Source organism: Lithobates pipiens, unplaced genomic scaffold, assembly GCF_037356315.1.
Source record: "Lithobates pipiens isolate NorthernLeopardFrog02 unplaced genomic scaffold, aLitPip1_a1.2 Scaffold_27, whole genome shotgun sequence".
Taxonomy (NCBI): Eukaryota; Metazoa; Chordata; class Amphibia; order Anura; family Ranidae; genus Lithobates; species Lithobates pipiens.
The window spans coordinates 210,722,539-210,734,564 of NW_027507788.1; the positions used below are offsets into that span (position 1 = coordinate 210,722,539).

General features: G+C 44.0%; 1 protein-coding gene and 1 non-coding gene across 2 annotated transcripts; one reads left to right on the forward strand and one right to left on the reverse strand.

Annotated features, from left to right (window-relative positions):
• The first annotated feature begins 897 nt into the window (after nt 1-897).
• On the forward strand, nt 898-10,401 carry LOC143933298 (olfactory receptor 8U3-like). Its single transcript, XM_077456174.1, has 2 exons — nt 898-1,038; nt 9,400-10,401. Exon 2 carries the CDS (start codon nt 9,415-9,417, stop codon nt 10,348-10,350), a length of 936 nt encoding a protein of 311 aa, XP_077312300.1. The 5' UTR covers nt 898-1,038; nt 9,400-9,414; the 3' UTR covers nt 10,351-10,401.
• On the reverse strand, nt 7,460-7,532 carry TRNAF-GAA (transfer RNA phenylalanine (anticodon GAA)). The gene has a single exon. It is a non-coding gene; the product is annotated as a tRNA-Phe (tRNA).
• Nucleotides 10,402-12,026: the final 1,625 nt, after the last annotated feature.

Here is a 12,026-nt window from a genome sequence, read left to right on the forward strand (position 1 = left end):
ACACAGGGATGGATGGATGGATGGATGGAGACACACACACACAGGGATGGATGGATGGAGACACACACACACAGGGATGGATGGATGGATGGACACACACACACACAGGGATGGATGGATGGATGGACACACACACACACAGGGATGGACGGACGGACACACAGGGATGGACGGACACACAGGGATGGACGGACACACAGGGATGGACGGACACACACACAGGGATGGACAGGCATGTCTCACCCTCGGCTTATACACGAGTCAATAAGTTTGCCAGTTTTTTTGGGGGTAAATTGGGGGCCTCGGCTTATATTCGGGTCGGCCTATACTCGAGTATATACGGTAACAATATTTACCTGATATGTATGTTCTATTATTCAGTAGATAAGATTCCACGCTTTTCCTGAAGAAGCCTCAGGACGAAACATGTACAAGTGTGGATTACAGCAGTACAACATCAAAACATGTCCTTTTCTACCTAAAAGGATGCTGGTGTAATTTATATAATGCTATTTTAAGCTTTTCTTATGTATTACAATAAATTTATATATATATATATATATATATATATATATATATATATATATATATATATATATATATAAAAAAATTTTTTTTAATATAGTGTGTTTATCATATATATTCTAATATAAGTGCACCTTCAAAGTCCCATATTTTGCCTTCCATGTATATTTTTATGTTTTTAATTTCAACTTTTAGTTAATATACTTAGAGTACATAATCATAGAACACTAATGTTTTTCTTTCTACTTAGCCATTATTCCTGTAAATAAATTAAGACTTTTTACATCTGTTTTCCCTGGGTGCACATCCCCAGTAGATTTGTTTTTTTGTTCAATAAATATGATCTCTTCTAACAAGCAACCCCTTGGATGCTGAAAGCATACCAAGACTTGCATTCTGTAGAAACTAATCTTCCGATTTTTCTCTTTTGGTCTCTAATTTGTATTTTTTTTTGCAATTTTTTTTATTTTTTTTAAATTGCTACACATGTGTTTTACTGAGACCAAATAAAAGGTACATTTTTTAACAAGAACATTTGTGGCTCTGCTACAATTGCATCAGACTAACTTTTTTTTTTTATCAGTTGAAATGTACCGTATATACTCGAGTATAGGCCGACCCGAATATAAGCCGAGGCCCCCAATTTACCCCCAAAAAAACTGGCAAACTTATTGACTCGTGTATAAGCCGAGGGTGAGACATGCCTGTCCATCCCTGTGTGTGTGTCCGTCCATCCCTGTGTGTCCGTCCATCCCTGTGTGTCCGTCCATCCCTGTGTGTCCGTCCGTCCATCCCTGTGTGTGTGTGTGTCCATCCATCCATCCATCCCTGTGTGTGTGTGTGTCCATCCATCCATCCATCCCTGTGTGTGTGTGTCTCCATCCATCCATCCCTGTGTGTGTGTGTCTCCATCCATCCATCCATCCATCCCTGTGTGTGTGTGTATCCATCCATCCCTGTGTGTGTGTGTGTGTGTCTCCATCCGTGTTGTGTGTGTGTGTGTGTGTGTGTGTGTGTGTGTGTGTGTGTCCAGCCTACCTGTGTCCCGAGCCTTTGTCCCGAGCCTCCGTCCCGTGCCTTGCCTCCGAGCCTCCGTCCCGTGCCTTGCCTCCGAGCCTCCGTCCCGTGCCGTGCCTTGCCTCCGTCCCGTGTCGTGCCGTGCCTTGCCTTGCCTCCGTCCCGTCCCGTCCCGTGCCGTGCCTTGCCTTGCCTCCGTCCCGTGCCCTCTTCGTCGGCGCCTCGGCGGCCATTGTAAAATTCAAAAGCCGCGCCTTCGCCTTCGCCTGTGATAGGCGGAACACTGAATTTCCCAGCAGCCTGTGTTCCGCCTATCACGGACATCGTATCATCCTCGTCCGTAGTACGAGGATGATACGATGTCCGTGATAGGCGGAACACAGGCTGCTGGGAAATTCAGTGTTCCGCCTATCACAGGCGAAGGCGGAGCCGGAGGCGCGGCTTTTGAATTCTAGAATGGCCGCTGTCTGTCTGCTCGACACGCTGATCGAGCGGGCAGACAGCGATGACTCGAGTATAAGCCGAGGGGGGCACTTTCAGCCTCAAAAAAGAGGCTGAAAATCTCGGCTTATACTCGAGTATATACGGTACATTGTGCTTAGTGGAGCCCTTCACTTTTATTATGTTCTGTTTTGGATTCCAACTGAATTTGCATATTTATATATTTTTAGAGTACATCATATTATATTAACTGGATTTGAATAAAAAAAAAAAAAAAAAGATCCTGTATAGTAGTAAGTTTTTGTTTCATATATTATATCATACATATTGTACATACATTTCCAATGTTTTCTGGTTCTATTTATTTCCATCTTATAATATATAAATATTAGCTGCCGTTGACTTGTTGCTGTAGGGAAGAGACATGTATGGGCTAGTAGACATTGATTTTAGTATAATAAGCCTTTAACAAAGGGATGACTTATATTTGCTTATGTTGAACCATAATGAAGGAATATCTATTATAAATAGGAAAATGCATTGGAAAAGCTGTGAAGCACCAGCATACAAGCAGGGCCGTCTTTAATATTGATTGGACCCTGGTTAAATATTTTCTTGGGCTCCCCCCTCCCCTTCCATGCAATTTCGTTCTCCACCTGCTCTGAGACACACAAAAAATAGCAGTTTACTGAATCAGATCAGGCAGCGATTACGATTGGTTGCCAGAGGTTACAGTGTATCATTACCGCTCACTGACTGGCTGCTAGAGGTTACAGCTCACATTATGGCTCACTGATCATTTTCTAGAGGTTACAGCACATGCCTTCTGCTTGTTGATAGAGATTACTGTACATCAATATTGCTCACTGATTGGTTGCTAGAGGTTACTGGACATCCTTGCCACTCACTAATTGGTTGCTAGGGTTTACTGCACATCATTACTGCTCACTGATTGGTTGCTAGAGGTTACTACGTATCCTTACCGCTCAATAATTGGTTGCAAGAGGTTAGTGCACATCATTACTGCTCACTGATTGGTTGCTAAAGTTTACTGCACATCATCTCCTCACTGCCTGCACACCATGGACTGAGGAGGTGAGGGGACCCATCAATAGACAGAAAACTCCTAGGGATCCTAGGAGAAGGGGGGGTTATCAGTGGCAGTGCTGGGGGGGGGGTGATCAGTGGCAATGCTGGTGGGTTAATAGAATCAGTGGCAGTGGCGGGGGGATGGGATTAGTTAGGAGGCAGTACGCTGTGGAAAATTCTGAGTCATGTAGAGCAAATCTGGAAATGTATGGCAAGTATAGAGTGGTGGATTCTACACTTACCACCAATGTAATAGGGCATTAACAATGAACACCAATACTAGGGGGGATTTACACTGACCACCAATGTGAGGAGGGATTTGCACTGACCACCAATGTGAGGGGGGATTTGCACTGGCCATCAATGTGAGGGGGGATTTGCACTGACCACCAATGTGAGGAGGGATTTGCACTGACCACCAATCTGAGGAGGGATTTGCACTGACCACCAATCTGAGGAGGGATTTGCACTGACCACCATGTAATGGGAAATTTTACACCACCCACCAATATAAAGAGGGATTTCTACACTGACACCAATGTAATAGGTGTATTTATACCAACCACCAATGTAAGGGGGTATATACAATGACCTCCATGTAAGAGGGAATTTACGCTGACAACCATTGTCGAGAAGATTTGTACTGACCACCAATGTAAGGTGACACTTTTACACCGACCACCAATTCAAAGTAGGCTTTACACTAACCAACAGCATAGGGGTAATTCTGCACTTACCAAAAATGTAAAGGAAAATGTACACTGATCACCAATGTAATGAAGAATTTACACGGACAACCAATGTAATGGGGGACTTTACATCAACAACAACCAATAAAGGGGGATTTCTACACTGGCCAACAATGTAAGGGAGGATTTACACCCACCACCAATTTAAAGGGGGCTTCTACATGAACCACCAATGTAAGGAAGGATTTGAAACTGACCACAAATGCAAGTTTTTTTTTACCGACTACCAATATAAAGATGATTTTCTACACTGGCCACCAATGTAATGGGGATTTACACTGACCAATAATGTAATAGGAGCATTCACAGTAACCACCAATGTAAGAAGGGATTTACACTGACCACCAATGTAAGGGGGACCTTCACACTGGCCACTAGTGTGAATGAAAGGATTGTACACCAAGCCCCAATGTAATGAGAAGATTTACACTGACCACCAATGTAACTGAGACATTTAACCTGGGTTCACATTTGTGTGTGTGTTGGGAACGCATGCAAAATCGATTTTGTGACACCACAGAAGTGTGCTGCCCTTTAGCAGATACACAGCAGTGCCATTAATTGTTAATGACACCCTCATGCATCTGTTGAGATGTGCGTATTCACATACACCAAAATTCAGGGTGCTGTGGCACCATGTCATTTTGAAAAAGGGTTCCACCTCCAATCTGCTTACCTTTGCAGAACAGGCCGATGTTCGGCTAAATGAACATAGTTGTAGGCAGGTCTTTCAAGCATATCCCTTTACCTCCCAGTGGGCAGCATTCAGCAGAAGTGATGGTGGATATGACTTCAGGGAGCATGATATGATATACATATGAATGCAGCCTCTATTTACATATCAATGTCGCCGGTCCACGGCTATTTACATATCACTGCAGGTTATTTACATGTAAACACAGGGTTTGTAGAAGAGTCATCTGTACATGGCAATAGGGCAGAGCTGGGCAGCAGCAACAGAACTTTACATTGAGATATCGGGACACAGCACGGGACTAAAACTTCAAGGGACAAGGGAATTTATACTGGAATAGTTGGCAAGTATGAGGCAGCTGCTTTGGGGCCCACAACAATGATGGGACCCAGGGCAGCTGCCCTATTTGCCCTGCCTTAAAGATGGCCCTGCATACAAGACAAACACCTGGCCACAGAACCAATAGGATGTGCCAGAGAAGGAGGTCTCAAGCCTAAGGATCTGTGATAGAGGAAGAAATGTCTTTTCTATGAAATTCTGAAACCTTTTGGGTTGATTGAATTGAAATGAAATTAAATGAGAATCTTCACCAATAAACTTTCCAATCATAAACAGACAGAATAAGTACACAGGAATTTGCTTTTCACGTAATTGAGTAATAGATTCTCAACTCCTTTAGTACATCAGCCTCATTGACCTTATTACTATGTACACTATATTACCAAAAGTATTAGGACGCCTGCCTTTACATACTCATGAATTTTATTGGCATCTCAGTCTTAGTCCGTAAGGTTCAATATTGAGTTGGCCCGCCCTTTGCATGTGTCTATGGGAATGTTTGACCATTTGTCAGGTCAGGCACTAATGTTGCACGAGAAGGCCTGGCTCGCAGTCTCTGTTCATCCCAAAGGTGTTCTATCAGATTTAGGTCAGGACTCTGTCCAGGCTAGTCAATATCAGGGGTCTCTGAACCTTCCAATCAAAGGTCCAGTTTTCTATTCTTCAGAATTTAGGGGGGCCAGAGTGTGGCCAGTGGGAGCAAAAAATGTCCCGGCATCAGACGGGGTAAACAACGCCTCATCTTTAGTATTAGTAGGAGGAATAGTGCCCCATCATCGGTGTCAGTGGAATAAATAGTGCCTAACTATTGGTGTAAGTAGAAGGAATAGTGCCCCATCATTGGCATCAGTGGGAGGAATAGTGCCCCATCATTGGTTTCAGTGGGAGGAATAGTGCCTCGTCATTGGTTTCAGTGGAAGGAATAATGCCCCATCATTGGTGTCAGTGGAATAAATAGTGCCTCAAAATTGGTGTCAGTGCAATAAATAGTGCCCCATTGTTGGCATCAGTGGGAGAAATAGTGCCCCATCACTGGTGTCAGTGGGAGGAACAGTGCCCTATCATTGGCATTTGTGGGAGGAATCGTGCCCCATCATTGGTGTCAGTGGAATAAATAGTGCCCCATCATTGGTATCAGTGGGAAGAATAGAGCCCCATCATTGGTATCATTGAAAGGAATAGTGCCCCATCAATGGCATCAGTGGGAGTAATAGTGCCCTATAATTAGCATCTGTGGGAGGAATAGTGCCCCATCATTGGTGTCAGTAGAATAAATATTGCCCCATTATTGATGTCACTGGGAGAAATAGTGCCCCATCATTGGTGTCAGTGAAATAAATAGTTCCCCATTATTGGTATAAGTGAAATAAATAATTCCCCATCATTGGTATAAGTGAAATAAATAATTCCCCATCATTGGTATAAGTGAAATAAATAATTCCCCATCATTGGTATAAGTGAAATAAATAATGCCCCATCAGTGTCATCAGGAGGACTACTGGGTTGTCAGTAACGCTCATGTGCGTGTAAAGGCAAGTGCCCCAAAACTTTTGACAATAGTGCATATATACATCAGTATTATACAGGATTTTAAAAAATCACATCCTACAATCCTTTTTGTACCCAACATTCAGATTTAAATGGCGCAGTTTAACTAAATACAAAAGTTTAACTTTTTGGAAGTAGCAACACAAATATGTGTTTTCACAGAAACACTAGGTATTATACTACAAGGTCATATTAGGTGGCAGCCCTGGCTATAATGTCAGGATGGCCGAGCAGTCTAAGGCGCTGCGTTCAGGTCGCAGTCTTCTCTGGAGGCGTGGGTTCGAATCCCACTTCTGACAGTAATGTTTTGACACTTTACAACTAAAACTTTGCTTTTCCAAACGTATGTGTTTATACAAAAACATTGGACTTCTATGTATTATTTAATTCATTTATTGTGAGTCTTATATCTGTGTATTAAAGTGGGATTCCACTGCCGTTTTTTTTTTTTTACCTGTGTCACTGTTGGGCGATTCCTACCGGGTCTTTGCAGCCACGATCGGCGTCTTTTTAACCCCCGGCGTGACGATTTCATTGCTAAGGAAAACTTTAAAAAAAGCAGTCCGGCGGTTTCCATTTTCACTGTGGGCGTTTGAAGCCCCCAGGCATTTACTTCCTGGATGCGATGACACTGAGCTCCCAGCATCCACTGCTCCATCTCGCACATGCTCATTGAGTGTCCTCTTTGTTTTCCTTCCTTTTGTCTCCTGTGCTATAGTGGTAATGGCTGATAGAGCTGCCTGCCCACTTTCAAAATGGCAATTTCGGCTTGACTGTGTCCCCCATGGATTCCTGGGAAACAGCTAAAAAAGTTCCCAGGGACCATTGCGAAGCCTATAAACACGCCTACTCCCACGGGAGGAGAGCCCAGAAGTCGGCATAAACATTAAAAATAAAAGGTAAATACTGCATATTATTTTATTTCAATGGTCATAACTGCATCTATGTTCCAAAGCCATTTGAATAAGACGAACTTGCAATTTTCTGTACAAAACCACTTTAAATTATCACAGAGCTATCATTCGCAAATCCTGATCTATCACCACCAAAAAGCTTCTGCCGAAACCCGGGATCGAACCAGGGACCTTTAGATCTTCAGTCTAACGCTCTCCCAACTGAGCTATTTCGGCTTGGCTAGCTCTATGATCTTTACTACCACTGTCCCCTGTCCCTTTAAGAGGGTCTAAATGCCAAGGTGCAGGAGGGCTTTCTAATTATATGACCACTTTGGCACAGAGGTCACATCATTGGCAGCTTCTGATCGCAAGTAGGTTACAGGCCTGGTTTCACACTTATGCCACACGCGGCTCTCAGCAGGGGGTCCGGGGGAGGCACTGTTCTCCGTTTCAGGGACGAATCAGGCCGAAATTTTTACCTGAAACAGAGCCAAAGACGCACGGGACCCCTGTGCAATCCGCTCCTCAGCGGCCCCGGAGATAGAGAGCCGGTCACAGTCTCCTGTCATGCGAATTGGACAGCCTGTGCCTGTGCACATTTACTAAAACTGGAGCATGCAGAATCTGGTGCAGCTGTCCATGGCAGCCAATCAGCTTCTAACTTCAGCTTGTTCAATTAAGCTTTGGGCAAAAAACCTGGAAGCTGATTGGTTTCAATGCAAAGTTGCACCAGATTTTGCACCCTCCAGTTTTAGTAAATCAACCCCGATGTATTTTGATACAAACAGTGTTTAATGGTGTGTGGCAGAGCGTTGCCCTACCAGGGTTTAGAAAGTGATTTTTGACTTAGAATTCTTAACCTGGCGGGTTGAGGGGCTCTAGGAGTTTTTGCTTTATTGCAGAGGAAATGGGCTTTTCAGTTTCCTCGTTGTTTTCTAAAGTCCGTTTTGGGGCCTGGAGATTTCAAAGTGATCCGGGTGGGAGGAAATCTCCAATCCTGGGTCCAGGTATTTAGAACAGCCAGCATGCTAATTGGTCCTGGGTGGAGCCCAGAACATGGTCGGGTCATTACCAAAAGCCCAGCATGCTAATTGGTCAGGTGTGTGCTGGGCTTTTGGTAATGTCCTGACCATGTTCTGGGCTCCACCCAGGCAGACAGGAGCTCTGGCCCAGGAGTCAGGAGCGCTCCAACTAGAAACATAGTGGGAGCCAGTGTAGCAAGAGGCTGCTAGCTTTGTGCACTGTGCACCAAGTTGGTCATTGGACAGCCTGTAGGAGACAGACAAGGGCCTGGAGTGTAAGTGCTGCAAGCAGTGATGGCCCGTCCATAAGGGGCGCACCGGCGCCGCTCACCCCATCCATGCATCCGGCCCCCTGATCTACATACAGGGTGCCGGACGCATTGATTCCATTTAGGTGGGTGTTTTTTTTAAGCATGTGATTAGAGCCAGAGGCTCTAAAAGGCTTCAAAAAAGCCCACCCAGTTGTGTGACAATAGCGAATGAACATTCACTATTTTCACACTGAATCGCTTCTCCACCAATCAGGAAGTGGGTTATGAGACCCGTTTCCCACTTAGCCAAAATGCCAGGTGATCGTATGGGATGCCTAGGAGGAGGAGAGAGAGGAGAACACAGCCGGAGGAGAAGACTGACCAACCCACCAGCCGCCACTGTGACAGTCACACGCAGCGGCTCAGCCATCCGGCACTTGGAAAGGGGAAGGAGGGGAGATCGGAGTGCTCCTGGGCAGGTAAGGAGGCCGTCCATCTCACGGGGAAGGGGGGTTGCTCCCTGCATTCCCTGTATTCATTTCCCCTCAGGGGGAACTGCCTCGTCTCCTGCCGGGGGGTGGCATTGGTTGGCTGGCTGCAAGTACAAGCCAGAAGGGCTGAATGTTCTTTACGTTAAAGGAGTACCCCTGCAAGGGAAACTCATGTTTGTGTTTGCTGAACTTCCTTTTAATAAAAATGGGTAAGGAAAGCCCTTAACAAAAAAAAGAAGCCCTTGAAAAGCGAGTGGTGGTGTCCTTAAAAGTTCTACATTTGATGCTAGTTCTCACAGGTGTTATTGATTTCTTTCTCACATTCTTCTTCCTATAGGGTTTGGGTGAGTACATGGCAGCCACAAACGAAACTTCCTTGGATGTCTTTACCTTACTGGGGTTTCCAGAAGAGCGCATACTATTATCACTTTTAATTGGTCTAATCTACACAATAACTGTTCTAGGAAATCTCTCTGTTTTTGGCATCGTTCAAGTGGACAGTCACCTCCAATCACCAATGTATTTTTTCCTGGCTTGCCTATCTTTATTAGATGTCTGTTACTCTTCGGTTACTCTCCCAGCCATGTTGGCTAATGCCATAACAGGCAACAGGAAGATTTCCTTCAATAGGTGTCTTACACAACTCTATTTCTTTGTCTGCTTTGGAGGAACTGAATGTCTTTTTCTAGCTGTCATGGCTTATGACCGATACGTGGCCATATGTAACCCTCTCCACTACATCACCACGATGAATAAGAAGGTCTGTTCATACCTTGTGGTCGCATGCTGGCTGAACGGAATGATGAACGCTGTATTTCACACCATGATGACCTGGAAACTAACTTTTTGTGGTGCCCGACATATCAGGCACTACTTTTGTGATGTTCTCCCATTGTTACAAGTTGCTTGTAGCGATACATACGGCAGTCAGGTTCTATTACATGTTGTAACATTTTTTATTGGGATAACACCATTCATACTTGTTACGAATTCATACATCCGTATAATTTCCACCATACTGAAAATCCGCTCCACCGCAGGAAGGCGGAAGGTCTTCTCCACATGTTCAGCCCACCTCATTGTTGTAACAGTGTTTTACTCAACTGCCATCTTCAACTATAATGGTCCAAACTCTGGAGATTCCTTTGTCTTGGTCCGAATGGCTTCTCTTCTTTACAGTATTGTCCCCCCATTGCTGAACCCGGTTGTTTACTGTCTGAGAAACAACGAGGTGAAGAGAGCCTTGAGGGATGTTCTTACTAAATCATACATCTTATTTAAACAATAATCCCACCCAACTCTGGAAATAATTTAGAGTATTGTGCAAATGTGCGTATATATTGGGAATTTCTTTTACAAAAGTTTTATTAAAGAATAAAATATAACAAGAATATCCAAATGATTGCTGGTTACATTAGATATCAACAAAGAAAAAATCCCGACAGCAAAATATTACATATATAGTACTGTGTACATCAATATGAGTGCTGAGAAACATTGAAAAACGCACCCAAAATGAACAAACGCTTATAAATGTAACAAAAGATCGTTATGTAGAAGAGGAGAAAGATGAAAATATAGTGCAATCTATCGGGTTAGGCTATTTCCAACCTCCATAACCAACACGACTAATTTGGGTCCTTCACAACCTAGGTTGGAGGAAGGAGTACACATGTAGACAGAAAAAGTCTGGAGTAAGTTAGTAGCAAAAGGCAGAAGGAGGGTAAAGAAGATAGATGGGAAAGGCCAGAAGAAAAAGGAGGGAGAGAGTCCGTCCCACTAGGGGAAGGGGGGTGCACACAGAGCCTTTAGATTGACAGCAAGCGACTATTAAATCTGGAGGATTGATTACAAGATATCCAGGGACTCCAGATTCTAAGAAATTTATTGTGCGTGTCGGAGGTTAGGGAACTTAGTTTCTCGTTGACCATGATGTCATTCATACGGTTTTTGACTGCCTCGAAGCTGAGTACAGGAGTTTTCCAAGAGCGCGCAATGGTCAGTTTTGTTGCATTAAAAAGGTGTTGGGCTAGTTGGCGCTCTGGGCGAAGGAGCTCTTGGATAGGTTTACATAGTAGGGCTTCATATGGATCTCTTTTCAGGTTGGTATGAAACATATTTCGTAGATATATTGGGAATTTCTAGTGATAAAACCTGCCAAAGTTCCAGACTGCCTTTTTTTCCACTTACAACCAGTTGAGAAAACAACTTCAAGAATTAAAGTGAATTCAGGCTAATACTACTTCTTCTTTTTATTATTATTATAATACAGGATTTATATAGCGCCAACAGTTTGCACAGCACTTAACAAAATGAAGGCAGACAATACAGTTACATTACAATTTGGTACAAGAGGAATCAGAGGGCCCTGCTCATTCGAGCTTACAATCTAAGAAGGAGATTGATACAAAAGGTAATAGCTGTAGAGGATGAGCTAATGGAGAAAGTAGAACAGTGTATTAGTTAGAAGCAGGACAGGCTTCTTTGAAGAGAAGAGTTTTCAGGGATCGTCTAAAGATCGATATATTAGGGGACAGTTGGACAGATTGGGGTAGGGAGTTCCAAAGGGTGGGAGAAGCTCTGGACAAATCCTGGAGGCGAGCATTGGAGGAGGTGAGAAGGGAGCTATAGAGCAGGAGGTCTTGGGAGGCCTGAAGAGAGCGGCTTGGTTGGTATTTTGGGACTAGGTTAGTGATGTAGCTGCCGGCAGAGTTATGGATGGCTTCGAAAATTATTGTTAGTACTTTGAATTTTATTCGTTGGGTGAGTGGAAGCCAGTGAAGGGATTGTCAGAGAGGGGTGGAGGACACTGAATGGCTGGTAAGGTGGATGAGCCTTGCAGCAGCATTCATTATGGACTAAAGGGGGGAAAGTCTATGTAAAGGTTATCCAATGAGGAGGGAGTTGCAGTAGTCGAGGCGAGAGATGACCAGGGAGTGAATTAGAAGCTTGGTGGTGTCATTG

Coding starts and splice junctions, on each gene's coding strand:
- LOC143933298 (XM_077456174.1), top strand. CDS start 9,415: ATGGCAGCCACAAACGAAACTTCCTTGGATGTCTTTACCTTACTGGGG.